General features: G+C 54.3%; 9 protein-coding genes across 9 annotated transcripts; 4 read left to right on the forward strand and 5 right to left on the reverse strand.

The window, feature by feature from the left end:
* Positions 1-89: 89 nt before the first annotated feature.
* Positions 90-1222, reverse strand: GCG54_00001416 (Glucosamine-6-phosphate isomerase 1; the record flags this gene model as incomplete). Its single annotated transcript, XM_045401532.1, has 4 exons — positions 90-458; positions 518-889; positions 950-1098; positions 1159-1222. The coding sequence occupies 4 exons, from the start codon at positions 1220-1222 to the stop codon at positions 90-92; spliced, it is 954 nt and encodes a 317-aa protein (XP_045258534.1).
* Positions 1223-1926: 704 nt separating this feature from the next.
* On the reverse strand, positions 1927-3702 carry GCG54_00001417 (7-keto 8-aminopelargonic acid transporter; the record flags this gene model as incomplete). Its single annotated transcript, XM_045401533.1, has 5 exons — positions 1927-2362; positions 2417-2715; positions 2770-3170; positions 3231-3539; positions 3594-3702. The coding sequence occupies 5 exons, from the start codon at positions 3700-3702 to the stop codon at positions 1927-1929; spliced, it is 1554 nt and encodes a 517-aa protein (XP_045258535.1).
* Positions 3703-4778: 1076 nt separating this feature from the next.
* On the forward strand, positions 4779-6518 carry GCG54_00001418 (uncharacterized protein; the record flags this gene model as incomplete). The annotated part of the gene is made up of 3 exons (XM_045401534.1): positions 4779-5098; positions 5157-5817; positions 5871-6518. The coding sequence occupies 3 exons, from the start codon at positions 4779-4781 to the stop codon at positions 6516-6518; spliced, it is 1629 nt and encodes a 542-aa protein (XP_045258536.1).
* An 846-nt stretch (positions 6519-7364) lies between these two features.
* On the forward strand, positions 7365-7919 carry GCG54_00001419 (uncharacterized protein; the record flags this gene model as incomplete). Its single annotated transcript, XM_045401535.1, has 1 exon — positions 7365-7919. One exon carries the CDS (start codon positions 7365-7367, stop codon positions 7917-7919), a length of 555 nt encoding a protein of 184 aa, XP_045258537.1.
* A 1241-nt stretch (positions 7920-9160) lies between these two features.
* On the forward strand, positions 9161-10681 carry GCG54_00001420 (uncharacterized protein; the record flags this gene model as incomplete). The annotated part of the gene is made up of 1 exon (XM_045401536.1): positions 9161-10681. One exon carries the CDS (start codon positions 9161-9163, stop codon positions 10679-10681), a length of 1521 nt encoding a protein of 506 aa, XP_045258538.1.
* Positions 10682-10979: 298 nt separating this feature from the next.
* GCG54_00001421 (uncharacterized protein) lies at positions 10980-11612 on the reverse strand (the record flags this gene model as incomplete). The annotated part of the gene is made up of 3 exons (XM_045401537.1): positions 10980-11079; positions 11160-11295; positions 11447-11612. Coding segments are annotated over 3 exons (402 nt in total), but the record flags the coding sequence as incomplete, so codon positions are not given.
* Positions 11613-13048: 1436 nt separating this feature from the next.
* Positions 13049-13852, forward strand: GCG54_00001422 (uncharacterized protein; the record flags this gene model as incomplete). The annotated part of the gene is made up of 1 exon (XM_045401538.1): positions 13049-13852. The coding sequence occupies one exon, from the start codon at positions 13049-13051 to the stop codon at positions 13850-13852; it is 804 nt and encodes a 267-aa protein (XP_045258540.1).
* Positions 13853-14021: 169 nt separating this feature from the next.
* Positions 14022-15713, reverse strand: GCG54_00001423 (uncharacterized protein; the record flags this gene model as incomplete). The annotated part of the gene is made up of 1 exon (XM_045401539.1): positions 14022-15713. One exon carries the CDS (start codon positions 15711-15713, stop codon positions 14022-14024), a length of 1692 nt encoding a protein of 563 aa, XP_045258541.1.
* Positions 15714-16652: 939 nt separating this feature from the next.
* GCG54_00001424 (Uracil catabolism protein 4) lies at positions 16653-18558 on the reverse strand (the record flags this gene model as incomplete). Its single annotated transcript, XM_045401540.1, has 5 exons — positions 16653-16736; positions 16790-17436; positions 17497-17713; positions 17765-18040; positions 18178-18558. The coding sequence occupies 5 exons, from the start codon at positions 18556-18558 to the stop codon at positions 16653-16655; spliced, it is 1605 nt and encodes a 534-aa protein (XP_045258542.1).
* Positions 18559-20300: the final 1742 nt, after the last annotated feature.

Below are 20300 nucleotides of genomic sequence, written 5' to 3' on the forward strand. Positions count from 1 at the left end.
TGACCAACAAGCTCTATTGCCATATTCCTTTACCGTAGCCATGGAAAACCATCCTCCCTCAATCTTCAAACGCCTTCCTAGACAAACCTTCACATAACGGGCCATGGTGAGATGCGAGAAGACATGCTGTCTGGTGTCAACTCAACGAGGTGATCATCGTCCAAGAAAGGCTTCGTGTCTGCTGGCGTTTGAGGGGGGCTGGCAAGTGACACTGTCCTGAGCCTCAGGGGCAACTTCTGCTCGAATCCTTTGCCCAGTCCGACCTTCTCAATGCTCTTAAAGTACTTGACTGTCTTTACCTGCAGCTCTAGTGTCGCGTCTTCGTCTGCAACAATCATGGAATATGGGTGCAGTTGTAGGCAAGACAGGGTCCACATGTGGTTGACGCCGCCCTCAATTGCTTTTTGCAGCGCGATGGATTTAGATGCACCGTTGACAATGATGACAACCTCCCTGGCCTATTTGAATAACTGTTAGTTGACTCGATCAACGTTGATCTGTTTCAGTGGGAACGCACCTCCATGACAGTTTGAACGCCGACAGTCAAAGCCATCTGAGGAACCTTCTGCAAGTCCCCGCCGAAGAACCGGGCATTGGCCCGGATCGTATCCATGGCTAGTGTCTTCACTCGTGTTCTAGAAGCAAGACTTGATCCCGGCTCGTTGAAAGCAATATGACCATCAGGACCAACCCCGCCGAGAAACAGATCAATGCCACCAGCAGCCTTGATCTCATCTTCGTAGGCAGCGCATTCGGCGTCCAAGTCCGGGGCGTTACCGTTCAAGATGTGCACGTTCTCGGGCTTGATGTCTACATGGGAAAAGAAGTGACGGAACATGAAGCTATGGTATGATTCGGGGTGGGATTGGGGAAGCCCAACGTATTCGTCCTACAACGCCTAGTTTAGAACTTGTCCTTGACCCATAGGGGCGTGCCTGTTTCAGCTTACCATGTTGAATGTGATGACATTCTCGAACGAGATACGACCGGCCTTGTGTTCTGTGACAAGGATCTCATAAATCTGGATGGGGCTGCTTCCGGTCGGCAGTCCCAGTACGAAAGGTTTCTCGGGTGTCGGGTCGAAGGTTCTGATACGATCTTTTTGGCATTAGTCAGAGGGCGATTCTACTACATCGCTCTGCAAGCTAAGCGACGTACCCAAGATGTAATGGGCAACATGAGCAGATGCAGATCTGCTATCGGGTCTGATGATGAGTCTCATGTTGCAAGTGTATCGGTGATTTTATTAAGACTTGTGCGTGTCGTTTGGCAGTCGTAGTGGACAATTTGGGTATCAATCGAAAGGTGGAAAGAATGATGATCAGGAGACAAAGTCTAGGGCAGTCAAGTTCTGGTGGTTAACCCTTCTGTATCAGATACTCTTGGGGACTTCAGGTGCTATTGAACCTTCAACACCGAGTGTAAGTGTCAGAGACACTTCGGCAATTTCTCCCGGTGCCGGCATTACCTGTCCGACATCACCGGTAGCTCATTTCGAAGAGACCCGTTTGAGCCCCCACGCGGCTTAAACCCAAAGATCGGAAGGAAAGACAGGTGCGGCCAGGAAGGGTCCCGAAGATCTGGGACCCTCTGGGTCACTAGACAGAGTGGCGTGCCTTCCGTAGAGCCGGTGCTGTGTGGACCTGTGGGGAGAGGGGCTCGTTGCATGTGTCACGAAGGCACGACATACTGCGCATTGATTCGCTTGGAAATATTGGTTTTGGTCTCAGCTAACTGCAATGATCCATGCTATGTGGCTGCCAGTACCACCCTCCTGAAAAGAGCCTGCAAAGAGCCTGCAACTCGGGGCTCTGCTTCTCTGCCACCTTTTGCTAATTACCAAATTTCTCATTAAACGGCGTGGAGATCGTTGCAATAACTCGAAATCACCGGTGCACAGCCAAAAACGTCTAAATGTTCCGTTGCTTACTCCTCCTTGGCCTGAAGCATCTTCTCGCTGTACTTCGACCCAGCCTTGAACCACCATGCGCCAACGAGAACAGTCAAGCCACCGACGACAACGCAAGTGTAGTTCATGTTGGCGGGCTCAACGGGCATGACATACGGGAACGAGAAGAACACGATGGCGAAAGTAAGCCAGCACACCGTGATAGTGTTGATGATGGGTCCCCAAGTAGCTCCCATGTGGAACACTCCACGGTGCATGTTCTTTCTTCTCGTGAGCAAGTTGGTCAAGATCGGGAACATGTAGGAGATGTTGTTAATGGTGACTGCAGTACCCAGCAGGGAGTTGAAAGCCGTGGATGAACCGAGGTAAAGACAACCCAGGGCGGCGACGATGGCAGTCACGGCCAGCTGGGAGTTCAGGGGGATTTGCCACTTAGGGTGGACTCTTGACCAACTATCGCCTAAGTCAGCATAAATACTCAGAACTTTATGATGAGAATCCGCTTACAGTCTTGAGAAGGGCATCGCTCCATCGCGGGAGAAGGCCCAGAAAACGCGCCCAGTGCTCAGCTGAGAGCTGACAACGCAGGGGCCGAGAGCAACGAAGAGGATGAAAGTCAGGCCAAAGGCTCCACCGGCACCCTGAGTGACCTGGCGGAACAGCTCTGCGAGCGGAAGGCCAGTGTTGGTTGTGGACAGAGCATCGAAGTCCTGCACGGAAAACATGAGGGTAATCAGGTAGGTGATACCCGTGACAAACGCAATTCCAAGAGTGATCGCAATAGCCAGGGGCGCGTTTCGGGAAGGCTTCGGAACTCGTCAATATGCAGGCAGATTTAGTAAGATGTCAGGAAAACTCACGTTAGGCATCTCCTCCGTGATGTGCGTCACACCGTCAAGGCCGCCAAGACTGTACAAGGGGTTGACCAAGCCGGTGATGAAGCAAATCACTTGGTTTTCCCAGCCGGTGTTGTTGATCCAGGTCTTGAACACAAACTCGGCGTTGCGATGGGTCGGCGCGCATGCAGCAACTGTAACCATGACCACGAACCAGCCAATCTGTAGGTAAAACAGGGAAAACTTGTTCAGGCCGGGGATGATCTTGTTGCCGAACATGACAATGCCGGCGGTGATGAGGTTCAGGCCTTGATAGACGATGAAAGTCTGCCAGGCCTGGATCTCAAGAGTCTCGTGGTAGAGCGCGATCAACGCCATGAGGACTTGAGCGTAGATCAAGTTTGTCGACGCAGTCGTGAAAATCCCTGAACGTAAAACTCGGATTAGCAAACATCATGGCGTCTCAGGGGTTGGTCGGAATTTACAGCCAAGCACACTGAACCACCCGGTGAAGAAGCTCAGGACGCCCGTCATCCGCCTAGGCGCTACAGCAGCAATCCAATGGTACATGCCACCCTCAGTAGGGTACGATGACACAAACTCCGCCAGCGACGCGCCCAAGAAACATTGCAGCAGTGTCACGAGAATGAAGCCGTATATAACCGCACCGGGTCCACCAGCATTGATCTCGGTGATGAGGCCCAAGCCCAGACCCGTCCATGAGATGGTTGTCGTTGATGCAAGACCGATGAGACTGAGGGTACTGAAATGGCGTTTCAATTCCTGAGTATGGCCTGTATCGGATAGTGAGAATTGGGTGCTGTCAATTCAAGGGGCATGCGACTTACCCATCTGCGCCAGACGAATCTCGTCGGCGTCGAGGTGCTTCTCTCCAGAACCGTCCATGCTCTTCTTAGAGCTCGACGAGATGTCGATCGGTCCCTTTGCTTCGGCCATGTTGAGTTTCGCGGATTGAAGTAGACGATAATCCACTCAATTGTACGTGATCGCGTGCCATCCCCAGCTTCATCGCGCGGGTGGGCGCTGAAAGAAACATATATCCATCGCGAATCACGGAAAAAGCCCCAATCCGGCGTTCTGGCCCTCCGATCCCGTTCTCGAAATCCACAATTGATAGCGGTCATAAGACGAACATTAGTTCCTCAGCTCATGGACCCTAGTTGAGGCGACAAAAGGGCGGATGTTTGCCGCGTTCCGATTGCTACGGGCCCCGATAAAACTACGGGGAAAACACACACCCGCGAAAGAAGCAGATACGATAAAAGCCGCGGTTGATAGAGAGGGCAGATAGACCCGGTGAAGTCCGGCCCGTATCCGTCTATCGGACCCCAAACCGCACCACGCCTGCAGGTCGAACTGCGGAGAAGAACAGACGACGGGCAGGGGTGCTCGAGTCATCAGTTGTGACGCTCATGGGGTATCCTTGTGTCTTAGTCTCCCCCGACTTTTGCTCACCCTTGCCCTAGACCACGGTGCCACGGCAGCGCTATCGCGTTTTGTCTGTCCTTTCGCTCGGGGATGTCCCGAGTTGCTTCTTTCTCACCTATTGCCGCTCAATGGCAACGTGCCAGTGGCTAGCCATGACATGCCTGGCTAGTTATTTCCAACGTGCCCACCAGGGTCCGAAGGGTCCCATCGACTCCATTCCGCTATCACCTCCGCATTCTTACCTAACCTGGTCAACAACACCGGGCCCAGCCACCGTTAGCTAGGGCCTCTACCGGTTGGTAGAAGTCTTGGGTGCGCGTCCACTGCTGTCGTGTGAGGTCACGCGGGTGCCCGGCTTCTTGATTGCTGCAATCTACAACGATGACGATCTGGTCCTTGACCCCGGGACTGCACCGCCTTGCAGCTCTTGGCCGCGGGAAATTTGGCATGACATGACGCTGCTGTATCCTGAGTGTGTGTATATTAGGGAGATGCTACCCCTCCAATGAACTGGTGTTCGTGATCTGCTCGCCCCCCAGGACTCCAAGGTCGCATCAATTGGGTCTCCCACGTGCTCTTTCAAGATGATCTCCAGCATGTCAAAGGCAACGGCGCTGCTTGCCCTCGCTGGCACAGCTACTGCGTCTTCATACGTCGCGAACCTGTCCACCAATGCTCAGGGTCTCTTGAATGAGTCAATGGCATGGATGGACCAGTACTACGACCGTTCGGCTGGCTATCTCTACGACTTCGGTTCTGCCTCTGCCCTCCGACACGAAACGCGCAGTTCCGTGTGGTACGCGCTCGGTCTTCTCGCCCGTAACAACGGCGACGACGCTGCCGAGGCGGAGAAGATCATCACCAACACTATTGCGGGGCAGTTCAAGGTCGAATCCGAGCAATGGTAAGCTACCATCCCGACACCGTTGCAGACTCGAAATCAGCCATTGACAAAGCTCTAGGTACGGTGATTACCAGAAATATGACGGGGAGCCCTACGTCGGCTCAGAGAACTACCCCGGCAGCATTTACAACTCCTGGGACCCCAATTGGCGAGGCTTCGTGGGCACTACTCTCATCATGGCCCTCGAGGAATTTCCCCACCTCCTCAGCAACGATACCCAAGACCTCATCCTCACATCGCTGCACAACACCACCAAGGGCGATGAGTACCGCGTCGGCGGCGTCGACGACGACAACCTCTACCCCGCGTACAGCAACCCCGCCATCATGCGCGCTCTCGTCTCTGGCTACACCGGCCGTAAGCTTGGCGATGCCAACATGACTCAGTCCGGCGAGAACTATGCGCAGGAGATCATCGACCTATTCGACCGTGCCAACACGCTTTCCGAGTTCAACTCAGGCACTTACACTGGCGTTTCCCTCTTTGGTCTGATTCTTTGGAGCAAGTACCTCCCCGAGGATTCGATCATGACCCAGAAGGGCCCGCAGATGCTCACCGATACGTGGAAGGCTGTTGCACAGCTCTGGAATCCTTCTATGAAGAACATGGCTGGTCCCTGGGATCGTGCCTACGGATATGACATGACCCGCTATGTCAGCTTGATGGCCCTGTGGTTCTGGACGTTGATTGGCAAGGAGAACTCATCTCTCATCTCCGCTGTAAGTTGGTATCGAACAATTTGGACCGCGCAAGTACTAATACCCATTTACAGCCCCAAGTCATGTCCCACGCCGCAGACTATGCCTGGGCCCCTCTCTTCGCCGTCCTCGCAGACTACCACCAGTCTCTCCTTCCCGAAGGCCTGGTCGCCAACTTGACGACCTTCTCTGGTGACCACTTCTTTACGGCATCGACCTACTACCCTCCCTACGACTACGTTCCCCGCAACATCACCAGCTGGCTGTCCGAGAACCTCACCATCGGCGCCGAGTCCTTCAATGAGAACGTGATCGGTGGTCCCTCCGAGAACCAAGCATCCTTCAACCCAGCCGTAATCCAGTGGAATACCGGTAACGAGATCTCCTTCATCTCGCTTTACCCCACTGAGATGGCCCTTGACGTCGCGGTTGAGGCCAACAAGCTGACCCTGACGTACCCCAACGGCACGGCCGATTCCATCTTCAGCTTTGTGGTCGGCACCTTCATCAAGAAGCCGACCGTCGCCGGCTGGGCTGACGTCCAAGGCTTGAACGTCAGCGTATCCGGCAACATCAACGAGACATATGCCCTGTCCTTTGCCGGAGAATACGGTGGTTCGGACTCGATGATCCGCGACTTTGAGTTCTGGAACTTCACGTACTCCATGCCTGTGGGCTTTGAGGGTGCGCCTACAGTTACTCTGGATGTCACTCTTCTTTAGAGTGAGGATTGCTAATATGTACATACAATACGACACAAAAACGGAGAGAGTAATGAATAATGAATGATGTTGCTATCAACTTGACTAATTCCTTGCCTGTGAACCTTGTCATCGCATAGGTACATCGGGCTGCCCATAGAGCTGAAGTGCGGAGTGAGTTTGATGAGACATGAGACATGTGGTCCGCCTCCCTGTGATCCAGACCTACGCCGCGATTTGGAGCCTCAGTACATGGCTCAGTTACTGATGCGGCTCTCGCAAACGAGCGACCTCAGAAAAGCCGCACGTGGCGGGCTGGGCCATTCTGCACTGGCTGAATTCGCCCAAATTTTAAACTCCAAGCCCCGTTTTCATCTTTTTATAGACCGTTCGGCGAACACCATTCGGACAATGCATAGTACGGCGGTAGTGGGTGTCCTTGTTTGCGGTGAATTCTGCTGGAATTTAGCGCCAGGTCTCACATTTTTCGTGCCATCACACGCAATCACGTCCCCAGAAGCGAGTGCGACGAAATAGCTCCCGGGAATTTTACGCTCATCATCTGTGATCTCACTGTCTTGCGTGCGACAATCATTGCCTTGCGTAGACATATCCGGCTTGCCCAGTCGGCGTTCGTTTTTGAGACCGTTGCCAGGGTCCGAACACCGACCCCGAATGTTGACGTCTGCCTTCCGTCTAGAGACACCTTCGAAGTGGATTTAAACCGGCCCAGTTTTCCAGCCAGGGAGCCTTGATTTGCATGTTACTCACCACCATCGAATTGTCACTTTTCCCCATTCCGATCCTGAAGGATTCACACCTTACCTTACCCACTGTTACCCATACAACAAACCCACATCCTCCACCATGTCTTTCTCATTCAACGGCAACCACATTGAGCTCGCCTCAGAAGCTCTGGGCTCAAGCTTCGAGTCTGAGGCGAACTCCAACTTTGTCTTTCTCGAGACCCACGAGCCCCTGTCGCATTCCCAAGAATCCGAGCTTCAATCGTATGGCGTCCGCTTCCTCCAGCAGCTCACCGAGACAACGTGGCTGTGCAAGTACGAGCCTGCCGACCTCGTCATCATCCGCGGCCAGGCTTTCGTAGCCAACGTTGCCGTCGTCGACCCCCGCCATAAGATTGCCCCCACCCTCAAGGCCCCCATGTGGGCCAGGAAGAAGAGTGAAGAGAGAGACGAGAAGCACACCGTTCATGTCAGACTTCATGACGAGGCCGGCATGACGGCACATCAGGTGGCTAGGAGAATGAGCGAGGTTACTGATGTGTCTATTGAGGAGATGGTGGTACAACGGGATAACACCGTGACGTTGGATGTTGCCGGGCAGGTGCTGTTGAACATTGCCAAGATTGACGATGTCGCTTCTATTGAGAAGGTTAGGGGGGAGGTCGAGGTGTCCTGACTGCGCACCTCACCATACATGGTTGATATCAAGCGAGCTTAATGGGAGCTATTAGTTTTGTACAGTTTGAATAGTTTGCACTTCGATGATTATAGGAGAGACCGTTGGGTCGAGTATGTACTGCGCCTCAACCTTTACCTCAAATCAGCTGGATGGAATAGTGATGATCTGCCGCCGGCTAGAAGCCAGCATTTCCCGTCGTACCATAATTTGATGTGAAAGGGAGATTTAAACAATTAGGTTGTCACATTTTGCTCAAGTGAAAGGCATGTCGTGAAAAGTGTTTAGCGCGACGACTAACAGTCGAATATTTTGCTGCAAGTATGGCTCCGCCAACCTCGGCTCGTTACCTCATGATACGGGGAGGGTCTCTCGACGGGCCAGCGGACTCAGCCCCATCATACTGCAAGCCTGTGTTGACAGAACAGCGCGATGGATCGTGATAGGTTGACCTCACAGGCCAGATGCATTAGGCTACCAATAACCATGCCCGACGAATTCTACCTTGAGGGTCAACGCGCCTTTAGCAACAGCGGATGAGCTCCGCAGTTAGGCTTCCATTTACATCATTCTAGGTCACATTTCGTATGTCTACAAGTGATCATCGGCCCTCAACTCCCCCTCCAGAGGCACCAGCTTGGAAGCCACTTTACAACTGTCATTGTCTCCGGTCGTGTTCTTCGTCTTTTACCGCCAGCCTAACTTCTACCTACGATGGAACAAGCCACCGTGTGCGACAAATGGATCGTTCCCGACGGCAGAAGGCAACATATTCAGTTTCCAATTTCTGACGAATCTGAGACCTTCTCCTGTTGCGAACTTTGCGACAATTTCAGGCAGTTAGTCGCAAAAGCTTTTCTACCAGATGATCGGTACAAAGAAGTCAACTCGAGATTCTCGGTTCCACGCCAAGGCTACAAGAAGACAATACTTCGCTTTCCCAGTCTGTCAGATCTAGGATCACAGACGAAAAGGGAGTTGACATTCACGGTTTATGCGCACCCGGGTATTCTATTCTACATACCTTGGTGGACTGTTCAACGCTGATATAAGTCTATGTAGACACACCATGCCCTTGGAATGTCCTGCGCCCCTACCGGAGCCTCAATCTGGATTTTGCAGATGACCGTTTAGCCGATTGCCTCCAAAACCATGCTTGCTTTCGGGAGCACGAGTCTCAGCTACCAAATCTTCCAACGCGGGTGATTAGTGTTGGTAACGATGCCAGCAGCATCCGTCTCATGGAATCCAGTGGAGTTCAAGATCGATATATTTGCCTCAGTCACTGCTGGGGTTCCAAGCAGCCTCTGATCACAACTCAAAGTAATCTCGCGTACCATTTGAATCACATTCCCTGGGACAAAATACCGCCTCTGTACCAAGACACCATACGCCTGGCTTGGAGATACGGAATCAAGTACGTCTGGATCGATTCGCTATGCATTTTGCAAGGCGACGAAAGAGACTGGGCGCATGAGGCAGGCCGTATGAAAGACGTTTATGGAAATGCTTTCCTTACCATAGCTGCAGCCTCAAGTCCGGACTGTTCTTCTGGAATTCTCAGCAAATCACTGGATGGCCGTGCATCTTTCGACGAATCGACGTTTCTTCACTGGGAAGGAACCACCACAGGGGGTGCGTTCAAGTGGATAATCATGTCGTTTGATCTTTTGGATTACAACACATGCTATTCATGTGATCCCAGCTTCTCTGACTTGCCGAAGAGTTGCTTGCCGACGAGATGCTTGACACCACTCTATACAAGAGCTTGGGTTCTTCAAGAAAATCTCCTGTCACCGCGTACATTGTCGTTTGCACTGTACAGGTTAAAATGGACCTGTAGAGACAGCATTAGATCTTCGGATAACCAACGTAACGTAGACCACGGTTTTCCACAAGGTTTCAATCAATTGATACAAGGCATTACCAAATCACCCTCCGAATATCAAGGATATCATTGGCTAGAGCTCATTCAGTGTTATTCCAAGCTCAAGATCGCCAAGGAGCACGACTGGTTACCAGCTCTCTCAGGCCTGGCCCAGATTTACCAGCAGACCGATCCTGACTCAAGATATCTCGCTGGAATATGGGACAATTGGCTGCTTCCCAGTCTGACATGGAGAAGAGCCGACTTGGGAAACATGGCGAAAAGAGGCACAGAGAGTCTGTTACCCAAGTCAGCGTCCCCGGAACAATCTGTGCAATCACATTGGTGCACTCCTTCGTGGTCATGGGCTTCTATCGGTGGCGCTGTTGTCTTTGAAGGCAATGATCAATGGGCAAAAGCCTTCGTTCTTCTACGAGGAGCAGATTGCGATCCTTCAACCATTCACAACCCATGGGGCAACGTCAGACATGGCAAGGTCGATATTTCTGGGCCGATCTCGGCGTTTGGTCCCAACGAACAACATCGATGTGAACTAGGTCATGAGACGGAGTTGAATTTTGACTATGACGCCAAAGACCTGGCTGGAAAAGAGATTGAATGTTTGGTCCTGGGCCTGGAAACTTCTTCGTATGAGAAGCATGGGAGGCAATCGAATAACCTGGAGTCCTGGAACCGACAGGTTTCTCTGTCCATTAAGATATTCGGACTTCTCCTCGAACCCGTGGATGTCGACACGGCCACTTATAGGCGAGTTGGTTTACTAAGGTATTACTACGAGGGGCGTGGTCCATATGCCATCGATAAGAGCAGGCGGGGAGCCTGGTGGTACCAAAGAACTACGGATGCATTTCGGAGAGACATTACCATTGTATAAACCAAACAGCCGTTTGCTACTCGAACTTCGATACATTCTCGTGACGGTACGAGTTTCGATAACTTCAAATTGGCACTTGTGCACACTCCATTCCAGTTTTCTGCCTGCCACCCGTAAGTTGATTACTGGCTCTCAAGCTACGAAAACGCAATGCGCACAAAATGCAGTCACTTCCGCATAGTCTACATCAGCGGTCACCCGTCAACGGCATACTAGGGCATGAACATGAAGCTAGAGGCTTCCGAGGTGGTAAATTCAGCTGGAGTTGATTGTGTGACCTTGAGAATGAATCACACGTTCGAGGGTCCTTAAGTATTTGAGGGCAAGGTCTATACTCGATCATAGCCTGGGAGAAAGGATCAATCGCGAGAGCTGCAACAGTAATAATTGCACCGATGCTGGCCACATAGCTGTCGATTTCCTGATCAGTATTATTCAGATGCTTCGAAGTTAAGGCTAATGGTCAAAGCAATCTTACGAATGCTCAAGTCGGAATGTCTGCTTGACGATGAGCACGAGAGAGCCCCATGGCCCACGACTGGCATCGTCGAAAAGAACAACATCAGCCAAGCGCCGAGGCTGGTTGAACCATTCCCATTTGAGCTGACCGAGCCCTAGTCTCACCATGTAATCAGTACTATGTACCTATCCACCTAGTTTCTCAGCAGTATGGTGTTGTCAGTGCAGTCATCAGTGTGCCGGCGACTAGATGACAAATTTGCCCTCCTTCTTTCGCGGGGGAGAATGGTATCAAAATCTACTTACCTTCAGCTACTGGCATAATCAACGATGCTTTGAAGACCGCAGTAAATATGGCCATAAGGGAGTTGATCGGTAGATATTTTGGCCACTTGGGTAGTGGTTGGCCCTGGTAAATGGAAAGAATGATGACGATGACCAGAAGACAACTAAGGGCAAGCAAACTGCTCATGATTTCCAGATACCAGGTTTTCCACAGGGACACAGGACTTCGATGTTGTTGTTCGACAGACCGCTTTTCTTCACATGGTTGCTCTACTGCGCCCTCTTGTGAAGGCAGCGATTCTGCTTGTTGAGTCCCGTTGGCCTCAGTCTCCAGTGGTTCAATCGCTCTCTCTACCGCGAGAAGGTGTTCGGAGCTGGCGTGATCGTCAGGAGGGGATCGATCAGATACAACAGGGCAAGAATCAGCTATGGATAGTGGAGATGCACTTTCGGTTTCGTTTCGCGACAAGATCTCGAGAGGCAATATTTCAGCCGTAGACGCTATCCTTTCATCAGACGAAGGCAAAGCAGCTGATCCTGACTTGTTTCCCTCAGTTGAGCGAGTAAGAAACTCGCTGCTGGTGGTGCGGTGGATCATCGCGTTCAAGAGTTGGACTCGGCCTTTCGACAGGAATGGACGGGGTCTGAGTGAAGCAGACACAAGGAGAGAGGACCCACAAGAGCCGGGTGCTGTTGTCTATATACATACTTACCAAGATAATGCACCGGATGGCAGAGCGGTATGAGGGCTGGGGTTGCAAGTCGTACAGTTCAACATTTGTGAAACTGAATGTCCCTTTAGCTTCCAGTCAAAATGCGACGATAACCGACGTGAGAGTGCGAGCTGACGCTTTCACGGCACTGTTCGACACAAGACTCGGGCTGCGTAGCGATTATCCCGTTGGTTGATACCACAGGATGCCTCACTTTTGCGTCACAGTAGCCTGACAGTGCCTGAGACAACACTTGATGAACGCGAAATGATTACGATGTAAGTCATTGTACGAATGCTAGAGCTAGCGATCGCATAGAAACTCAGTACGTTGGGGGTTGAGAGCGGCGGATGAGTTGTCATTTGAGTGGCCTGACAGGATCGGTGCCAGTCAAGTATTGGATGCTGCTGATATATCTCGACTATCGCAGATCACCGATCCCTCAGGCATTGGCGTCTGAGCAACATGGCACACTTTCAGGTGACAGGCGCACCGATTTGCCTGACGTTATTGTTGATTGTTATCGAGAAAGCCCCAACGATCGAAAGACGATAAATTGATTAGTGAAACACGTTTTCTTTTTTTTGGCTCGTGGAGACAGCAGTGCCGAATATGTCTCTTCATGAGTAGTCTATCTGTAGTGTATTAGTCTCTCTAGTTGGTTTTGTGGTTGCCTGTGCTGACAGGTTGCGTCGAAGGATTCGGGGTTTGTAGGTGTACTGACAAGAAAGGAAGGTCGTTTGGTTCTCACCAAGATCACGCCTTTCATTGATTGACTGGCAGTGGAGTCGAATCCTTCGTTTTTCTGATAGCTTACTTCAGATTCAACGTCATCCCTAACATCACTTCTTCAATACCTCTTGAGTGCCCGTTTAAGAAACAGCCATCAACAGTCCATGAACCTGGAATAATGGCGCACCAAGAGCATTCACCGCCAGATGTATACGAAAAGCATAACTCATTCTCCCAAGAATCCGACGACGAGGACCTCAATCTCAACTCCAACCTCTCTCCACGAGACACGGACGAACCCTCGACATCACTCTTAAACCACCGCGATGACACATCACCCTCCAAACCCCGTCGCCAATACACCCTCTCCCTCCCCGTCCTCATCCTAACAATCACCGCCTCCCTCCTCCTCGGCATCACCTCCACTCTCGCCCTCCAAACCCTCCTCTCCCGCACCCCCTCCTCCTCCCGGAACGCCAACACCCTCGCCTCCCCCTCCCCCTCCGACCTCAACACAACCTACCTCCTCCCCGCCCCCTGCGGCGCCACGCCCTCCGCCGCGCGCGCCGCCGGCTGTCTCTTCGACCTCATCTCCTTCAACTGGCTCCCGCCCGCCTGCCACGACGCCGCCCTCGCCGCCACCTTCGAGGCCGAGCTCCGCGCGGCCGGCGAGCTGGTCTGGTACCGCGACATGAACCGCACCGCGCCCCTCACACGAGACCAGATCATGACGGGGGAATACACAGGCGTGTACGTGAGCCTGGCGTACCATCTGCGGCACTGCACGGCCATGTGGCGGCGGATGCACCGCGCGCTGATGCAGGGCAGCGGCGGGCTGGGCAGGGTGGATAGCTATATCTGGGGGTATCATCATACGCTGCATTGCGAGGAGACGTTGCTGGGGCATCGGAATGAGACGGAGGGGGAGGTGTTTACGACGGAGGTGAGGATTAAGTATCCGGATTGCGGTGTTGTGATTTAGAAAGCTTGGCGGGATGGAAGAGAAGAACATTGATATCGGACTCCAGTTCAAACAGCACTGGTCAAGGGGCCAAACACATGAACAGCAGTCACATATTGTGTGATCTTGAAATGATCTGCGTCGTAGCTTCGAGATTGTAGAAAACACCGGGTATCATTCCCTCACCACCTCACTCCTCCAACCTCACCTCCCCAATCCAACTCTCCAAACTCCTCTCCTTTTCAACCTTCTTCTCAACCCTCGTCTTCAGCTTCCTCCCCCCGCCATCCTCCTCTCTCGCATCAACATCCCTCGGCCGGGGCTTCGCCAACAACTTTCTCGAAAACGGGATCCTCCACACCCTCGGCCCGTCACCAACACCATCGACCTGCTCCCCACCCGCCTCCGCAAACCCAGCCTCGATCGCAGCCCTCAACCTCTTCACGGCCTCCCAATTCCCAGTCACCGTCGTGATCCCCTCCCTCCACCCGTACAGAAACGAACTCACCCCCATCGCATCCAGCCCGCTCCCCTTCCTCCCCACCGCCAGCGCGACCCTCGGCAGCGCGCCCTCCTCCACCAGCCCCCGCGCCTCCTCCCAGCTCACCCCCGGCACGACCTCGACCGGGAGCTGCAGATCTTCAGGGACAGGGTGCTCCGACAGCGTCTGCAACTTCCTCACCCTCTCCCCGCGGCATTCATCGTTGCCCAACGGCTCGAACAAGATCCTCGTCCGAGCCTTCTCCGTCTCCGTCCCAATCTCCCCCAAAATCCGCAAAAACGTATCCGCCGCCTCCCTCGTCGTCACCAGCCGCCGCGCCCCGAGGGCGGGGTACATCGTCGTCACCAGCCGCGGCCCGTTCTCCACCTCGTCCGCCGCATCGAGCCGGTGCTGCGCGCCCCGCAACAGCGGACTCTCGGGCCCGATCCGCAAATGACTGCAGTCGCTCGCCAGCGCCATGAAGACGGAGCAGTCCACGTTCAGCGTGTCCGTGAACCCCGCAAACGGGTCCGCCTTCACCAGGTTCCGGATGGCCTCCTCCAAACCGGGCGTCGGCCGCGCCAGTATCCCCGCGTTCGCCGTCTCGACGACCAGCTCCACCCCGGTCCCCTCGCCGAGCCGCCGCACGAGAGACAGCAGCCGATCCACGTGCGCGTTCCGGCCCTCCTCGATCCGGCTCATGAGGATCACGCACCGCGGCCGGCGGTACCCTTCAAAGCTCCCCCGCGCCGCGGCGATCATGCACCGCGCCACCCGCGCGACTTCCACGCTCCCCTCGCCATCCTCCCTCAGCACCTCCAACATCTCCTCCTGCTCCTCCTCGTCCCAGTCCCACCCCGCGTCCGCCATCTCATAAAACAGCCTCCTCTCCGTCGTAGTCACAACCTTAACCCACTCCGTCCCGCCCCTTACCACCAAATCCACCACCGCGCCAACTCCCTTCCCTTTCTTTCCCTTCCCACCTTCCTCCGTCTTCTTCACAGCCAGCTCCCTCCTCATCCCCGCCAAATCACAACACCTCTTCGCCACTTCCCACACACTCTCATAAAACTTGTAATTACTCGCATCCAGCCTCAACCGCGTCTTCCGATCCAGCGCCTCCAGCTCCTCCCCCCCGAGATCCGGGGTGTCGTACGCGCCCACCATCCTCTCGAGGTGCTTCTTCTCCGACACGACTAGCCTCTCAAACGGGCCCAGGCCGGGGACGGCCTGGTTCCACGCCAGCGGCTTGGTGGTCGTCGTCGGGGAGGGCCGACGGGTGAGCGCCTCTTTGAGCGCGTCGAGCTCGCTGAGGAGGGTGGTGATGTTGGCGAGGATGTGTGTGCATTGCGTGAGCAGGGGGAGGGCCGGGTCCGGCGCCGAGGATGGTAGGATACCCATTTTTGGTAGCTTTACTTTTGCCCCGTCCTCGTATGTTCTGACCAATTTGTTGTGAATGCTAAGAGCTGGTTGTGTGTTTGGTGGACTTGGACGAAGACGGGATGTCGTGAGACGTCCACCTGAGCCGCTTCGACGTTGTCCGGCACGGAGCCCCAAAGATTGATGGATGGAAGATTCAACGTGTCCGCCCGTGAGATCCAAATCAGGCTGCGCTAAGCCTCGGTATTCCAGAATGACGCAGCTAATATTTTCAGACTTTCGGCGCTTCGCAGCTTCAGCAGTAACAACTTTGCCCGATGCCCGGCGCGTTCAAGAATCTTCACAAGGTCGCGGGGTCGCAATTTTCGACTGCGCTTATCGATAACAGACGAACGGAGTCGTCTCCGATCTTGGGCAGACAACAAGCCTAGCTCGCGTGGCGGCAAGGATGAACAAGCAGGGGTTGTCGACGCGATACGTGCTGCCTCGTTGATAGAGCCCAGCAAGTCCAGATGGGAATCTGACGTCGCGAGGCCGTTTCTGAAGGCAGGCAGAACACTGTAAAGGGAGCACGTGAGCGAAATCCGGATACGCGGGGTCGGGCACCCCACCGACGCGGGCCCGAACCGGGCCGTCCATGTGCATCACAGATGCAAAGCAGCCGAAAACACATGAGCTCTGTCACAGTCGTGAAATTCGTGTAGGTGAATAGAGGAGGTTCGGAGCCTCGACCTTTTCGCGTTCCATTAATCCTCCTCGCCATTGTTGGCCCAAGTCATGTTCATTAAGGCGATGTAAGCCGCCACCCAAACCCCGTCGTCCAAAAGTGCCCTTCATCCACTGCCATGCCCCGTCCCCGGATTCAATGCCCAAAGTGTTTTCGTCTAACCAACGGCGCAAACAGAGGTATAGTGTCCGATACAACGCGTCCTCCCAGAAAAGCATACATCAGGGTTCCGATTAGAAAACAGTTCCGTCGCTATCGATCAGGATTGGGGGTTCCTTCGTGTTCGGTCGGCTGAACTCGGCCATTTCGCGGCCGCCCTGTGACATGTTAGTCTGTGCTGTGTATCCCCTCGGTGCGGTTCTTGGCTTACCTTCCAGCTGCCTGCCTCGAGCAGTTGGGCGAGCGTAAGCTCGTGGCCATTGAGCTCGTTCCTGAGATGCTTGTTGACCTCTACACAAAGCCTGTCCAAAAAGCCCACTGTGATTCCGCGCCACTCCACGATGACGTCGTCGCTCGGCTCGAACATGGGCGCAACCTCTACAGGCTTGACGTTTGTCCTGCGGCAGTACTCGTCGTAGTGTTGGAGGCCCCTCTCCGTATCATCGGCCTTCAACGTAAGAACACCAAGATCGATGAAGAGACCGCCGTTGCGGTACTCGGGAAGACCGGTCAATAGCTCGACGCCTGCGAACTGGATGCGGAGCAAGGTCTGCATCGGTTGCATCAGGCTGTAGCAAAGCCATTGCGTGAGCTTGTGAAACGGAAGAATCGACTCCCACGCTGCTGTCGAGTTCTGGGCAGAAGGGGGAAACGGCGAAAACTGTGAAGTCGTCGGGCTTTGCGGTGGTTGCGGCATGGAGTGACACGGCCAGGCATCGCCGAGAGACACGCCGTTAATAGCGGTCCGCGACTGGGGCCAGATTGGTGCCAGCCCGTTCATGAGGACGTTCCACAGAGTGGGAATGATGACGATTGGCGTAGATGACGCTTGCGTTGAGGGGTGTGCCAGCAAGTAGTCTAAGTCGCGTTAGCTATGGCCAGAGCGGAGAGTGTCTTCAATGCCGGGCTGCAACATACCAACCATGTTACCTGGCCGGCCATTGTCTCCAAAGTACTCTCGCTTCTCAGTCAGAGCGGTTGCTAGCCTCACGAGAAGATTTGTCCTGCCCTCGACGCCCGCCATTTCATTGCCTGGCTTAGACTGCAGCCCAGCGGCCACCTTTTCTACCGTCAAGTTGCGCAGGGCGTCCTTGTCGACCTGGAACTTGTTTTTGGGATCGCTTGAGAAGGCACCCTATACCACCATCAGCAGCCGTAGAATTCACGCATACACTGGAAAACGCACCGTCTTGAACATCTCCAAGCTTGCCACGGCAATACCTTCTGACCTGCGGTAAATGCGGCCATTTTCCGTGCTCTTGTAGCTCCACTTGGTACCCGCACCGGCATCCAGCAGTACACTGACCAAGAAGAGGTCGATCATGCGGCGGCATTTTTCGCTATTGTCGACGTCCTCGGGGAAGGTAGAAAGGAGCTGTGCGATTCGGTCTCGGCCTCCGATGCAGAAATGCTGGTGTCGTCCGTGGCCGGGAATCGTGTTGAATGGTGCATCGTAATCTCTCTGCGGTGGATCATCAGGTCAGTACACTACCATTCGGCGAAGATTACAGGGGACGGGTGTTGCAGCCGGCGAGCCGCTCGATCACGCGAGCTGCGCGAGCTGCGGCAAGGTTGAAGGAGGACTTGGTCGAACCCTACCTTGATGATCTGAGAGACAAACGACACAACGTCGGCGAACTTGCGCATGTCCACGTCAAAGTGCTTCAGCTCATTGCGCAACGCCTTTTCGGTGACGATTTTGCTCCTCTCTCTGACGGCTCCCAAACTTCTCAGGTAGCCCGCAGGATCCAGCTGGGGGTCGGGCGGGCGCGGCAGGTCGACCTTTGGTATCGGAAGTGGTGAAAACGGCGTCAATGGGGTGCCGGGAGTGGTGCTGCCAGCGGAAGTTCTGTTCATAGTAATGCTGCGGGGCGGTGGTGACTTGATGCTGGAGGCGCCCGAGTTGATGCTAACACTCGAGGTGTTGATAGAGGGCTTGGAGCCTTTGGGGGCCTTTTCCTTCCTTGAAAACAGGCCCATTTTGGCGATTTAGGGGATGGCAATTCGATGAATAGGCGGTCCAGTGGGGTTCTGCTGGAGGGGTCGAAATGCTGCTGAGTCGAGTTGGGTCGACAGCAATGCGACGCTCGCGGGCGATCAGCAGGCAAGACGTGCGACGGCGGTCGTGACCGGGGTCTCGGAGAGGCGGAGGATGACGCAGTTGGGTTGCTGACTTTGTCAACGACGAATAGATGATGATCAGGGAGTAGCTTTGAGGTCGAAGACGCAAGGAGGGCAAAGGGGAGAGAAAAGACGGAAGATAGGAAGTCGAGGTTCGCCGGGAGTGGTTTAATATGAAAGAGAGACGGACGGCCGGTTGGTTCGACTTGCGGGGAACAATTCCAGCTGGTGGACAACTGCTGCAGTCGGGACAGGACAGCTGCGGCCCTGTGGTCGACAGTCTGAATGCGCTAGGAGGGATGCAGCAGCGGCAAGCAGCAAGCAGCCAGCAATCAATCAACCACTGAGATGGATGGGCAAGGCAAGACAGGAGGACTGGACCAGTGGACCAGACAGGGCACGGCACTGGGGGTGGGCTTAGGGCGGCGCCTGTCGCCAGTGGTGGCCTGGGCTGTGTGAGGCCTGTACCTTGGCTTGTCGGGAAGAGACTTTGAGAAAATGTCGACCGACTTGAGGTGACCCTGCCGTCGTCGGAGTAGGGGTGCTGCTGGGGGAGGAGCCGGGGCTCTGGTGCTCAGACTCAGGAACAGATTCCCTTATTGGTGTTAGAGTTCTGGCCGACGTCGATCTGGATCAAGGGTGACCGCTGGGAGTGGGCGAACTGCTTCTGGCTTGGTTAGCCTCGAAAAAATGTCGAGCCACTTTGAGCCATTCCCACTGCGCCGCGCCGCACGCCGGACACAGGCAGTCAGGCGCGACACCGGAAAGATGGAAGGATGATGGGATGGGGTGGGAGTGAATAAAAAAAGACATGTGTGTTTGGGCAATATGTGTGTATGTCATTGAGTATGTCTTGTATGCGCGTGTATGCATTTTGTGCACGTCCATGGCCGCCCATCGCCAATTTGGAAAAGCCGGCACCAGCTCCATGGGGCATCCTTCTGCTCCCCCGTCTGAAATCTGCACCGGCCATTTTTAGACCGAGAGATGGAGGACCTTGAGATCGAGGCTATCCATGCAGGTGTTGAGTGCTCTGGGCAGAATACGCGCAGAATGCAGAATGCACGGCGACGATCTCTCGGAGCAAGAGATGAGGGTTCGGAGGAGAAAAGTTGGAAACACGTACGGTTCTGAGAGGAGGGATGTAGCTCGTCTTCTCGCTCTCGTTTGGAGAGACGACGTATGGACGAAGTATGCGATGGAAGAAGCTGTTGTTTCGAGTCGGGCAGGAGCAGATGCGATGGTTGAAGAAATGATTAAGCTGGCAGCGGGAATGACGGCGATAAAAGCGTCCGATTGTCAGCCGGATCTGATCTGGGCTAGCAGGACGGGATCTAAGAGGCGTCCAATGTTTGCAGCCGGTGGAAATTGACGATCAATATGCGGCCCTCTCAAGGCACTTGATGCGCTTGGTGCTGGGGACACAAGGCGCTGCAAAAAGCAACACCAGCGCGGCGGCAGGCTGGCGACGGCCAATTGGGGGCCAGAGACAAGCTGCGTCGGTCTTGAGCTTGGCCTCAGAAGACTTAACCGCTGTTGCCGTGGGTATCGACGACGTCGCAGTGCAGCGCAGGGAGTCTAATGTTGAGGCTTTGAGACGG

This window comes from Colletotrichum gloeosporioides (assembly GCF_011800055.1).
Source record: "Colletotrichum gloeosporioides strain Lc1 chromosome Unknown consensus_85, whole genome shotgun sequence".
Taxonomy (NCBI): domain Eukaryota; kingdom Fungi; phylum Ascomycota; class Sordariomycetes; order Glomerellales; family Glomerellaceae; genus Colletotrichum; species Colletotrichum gloeosporioides.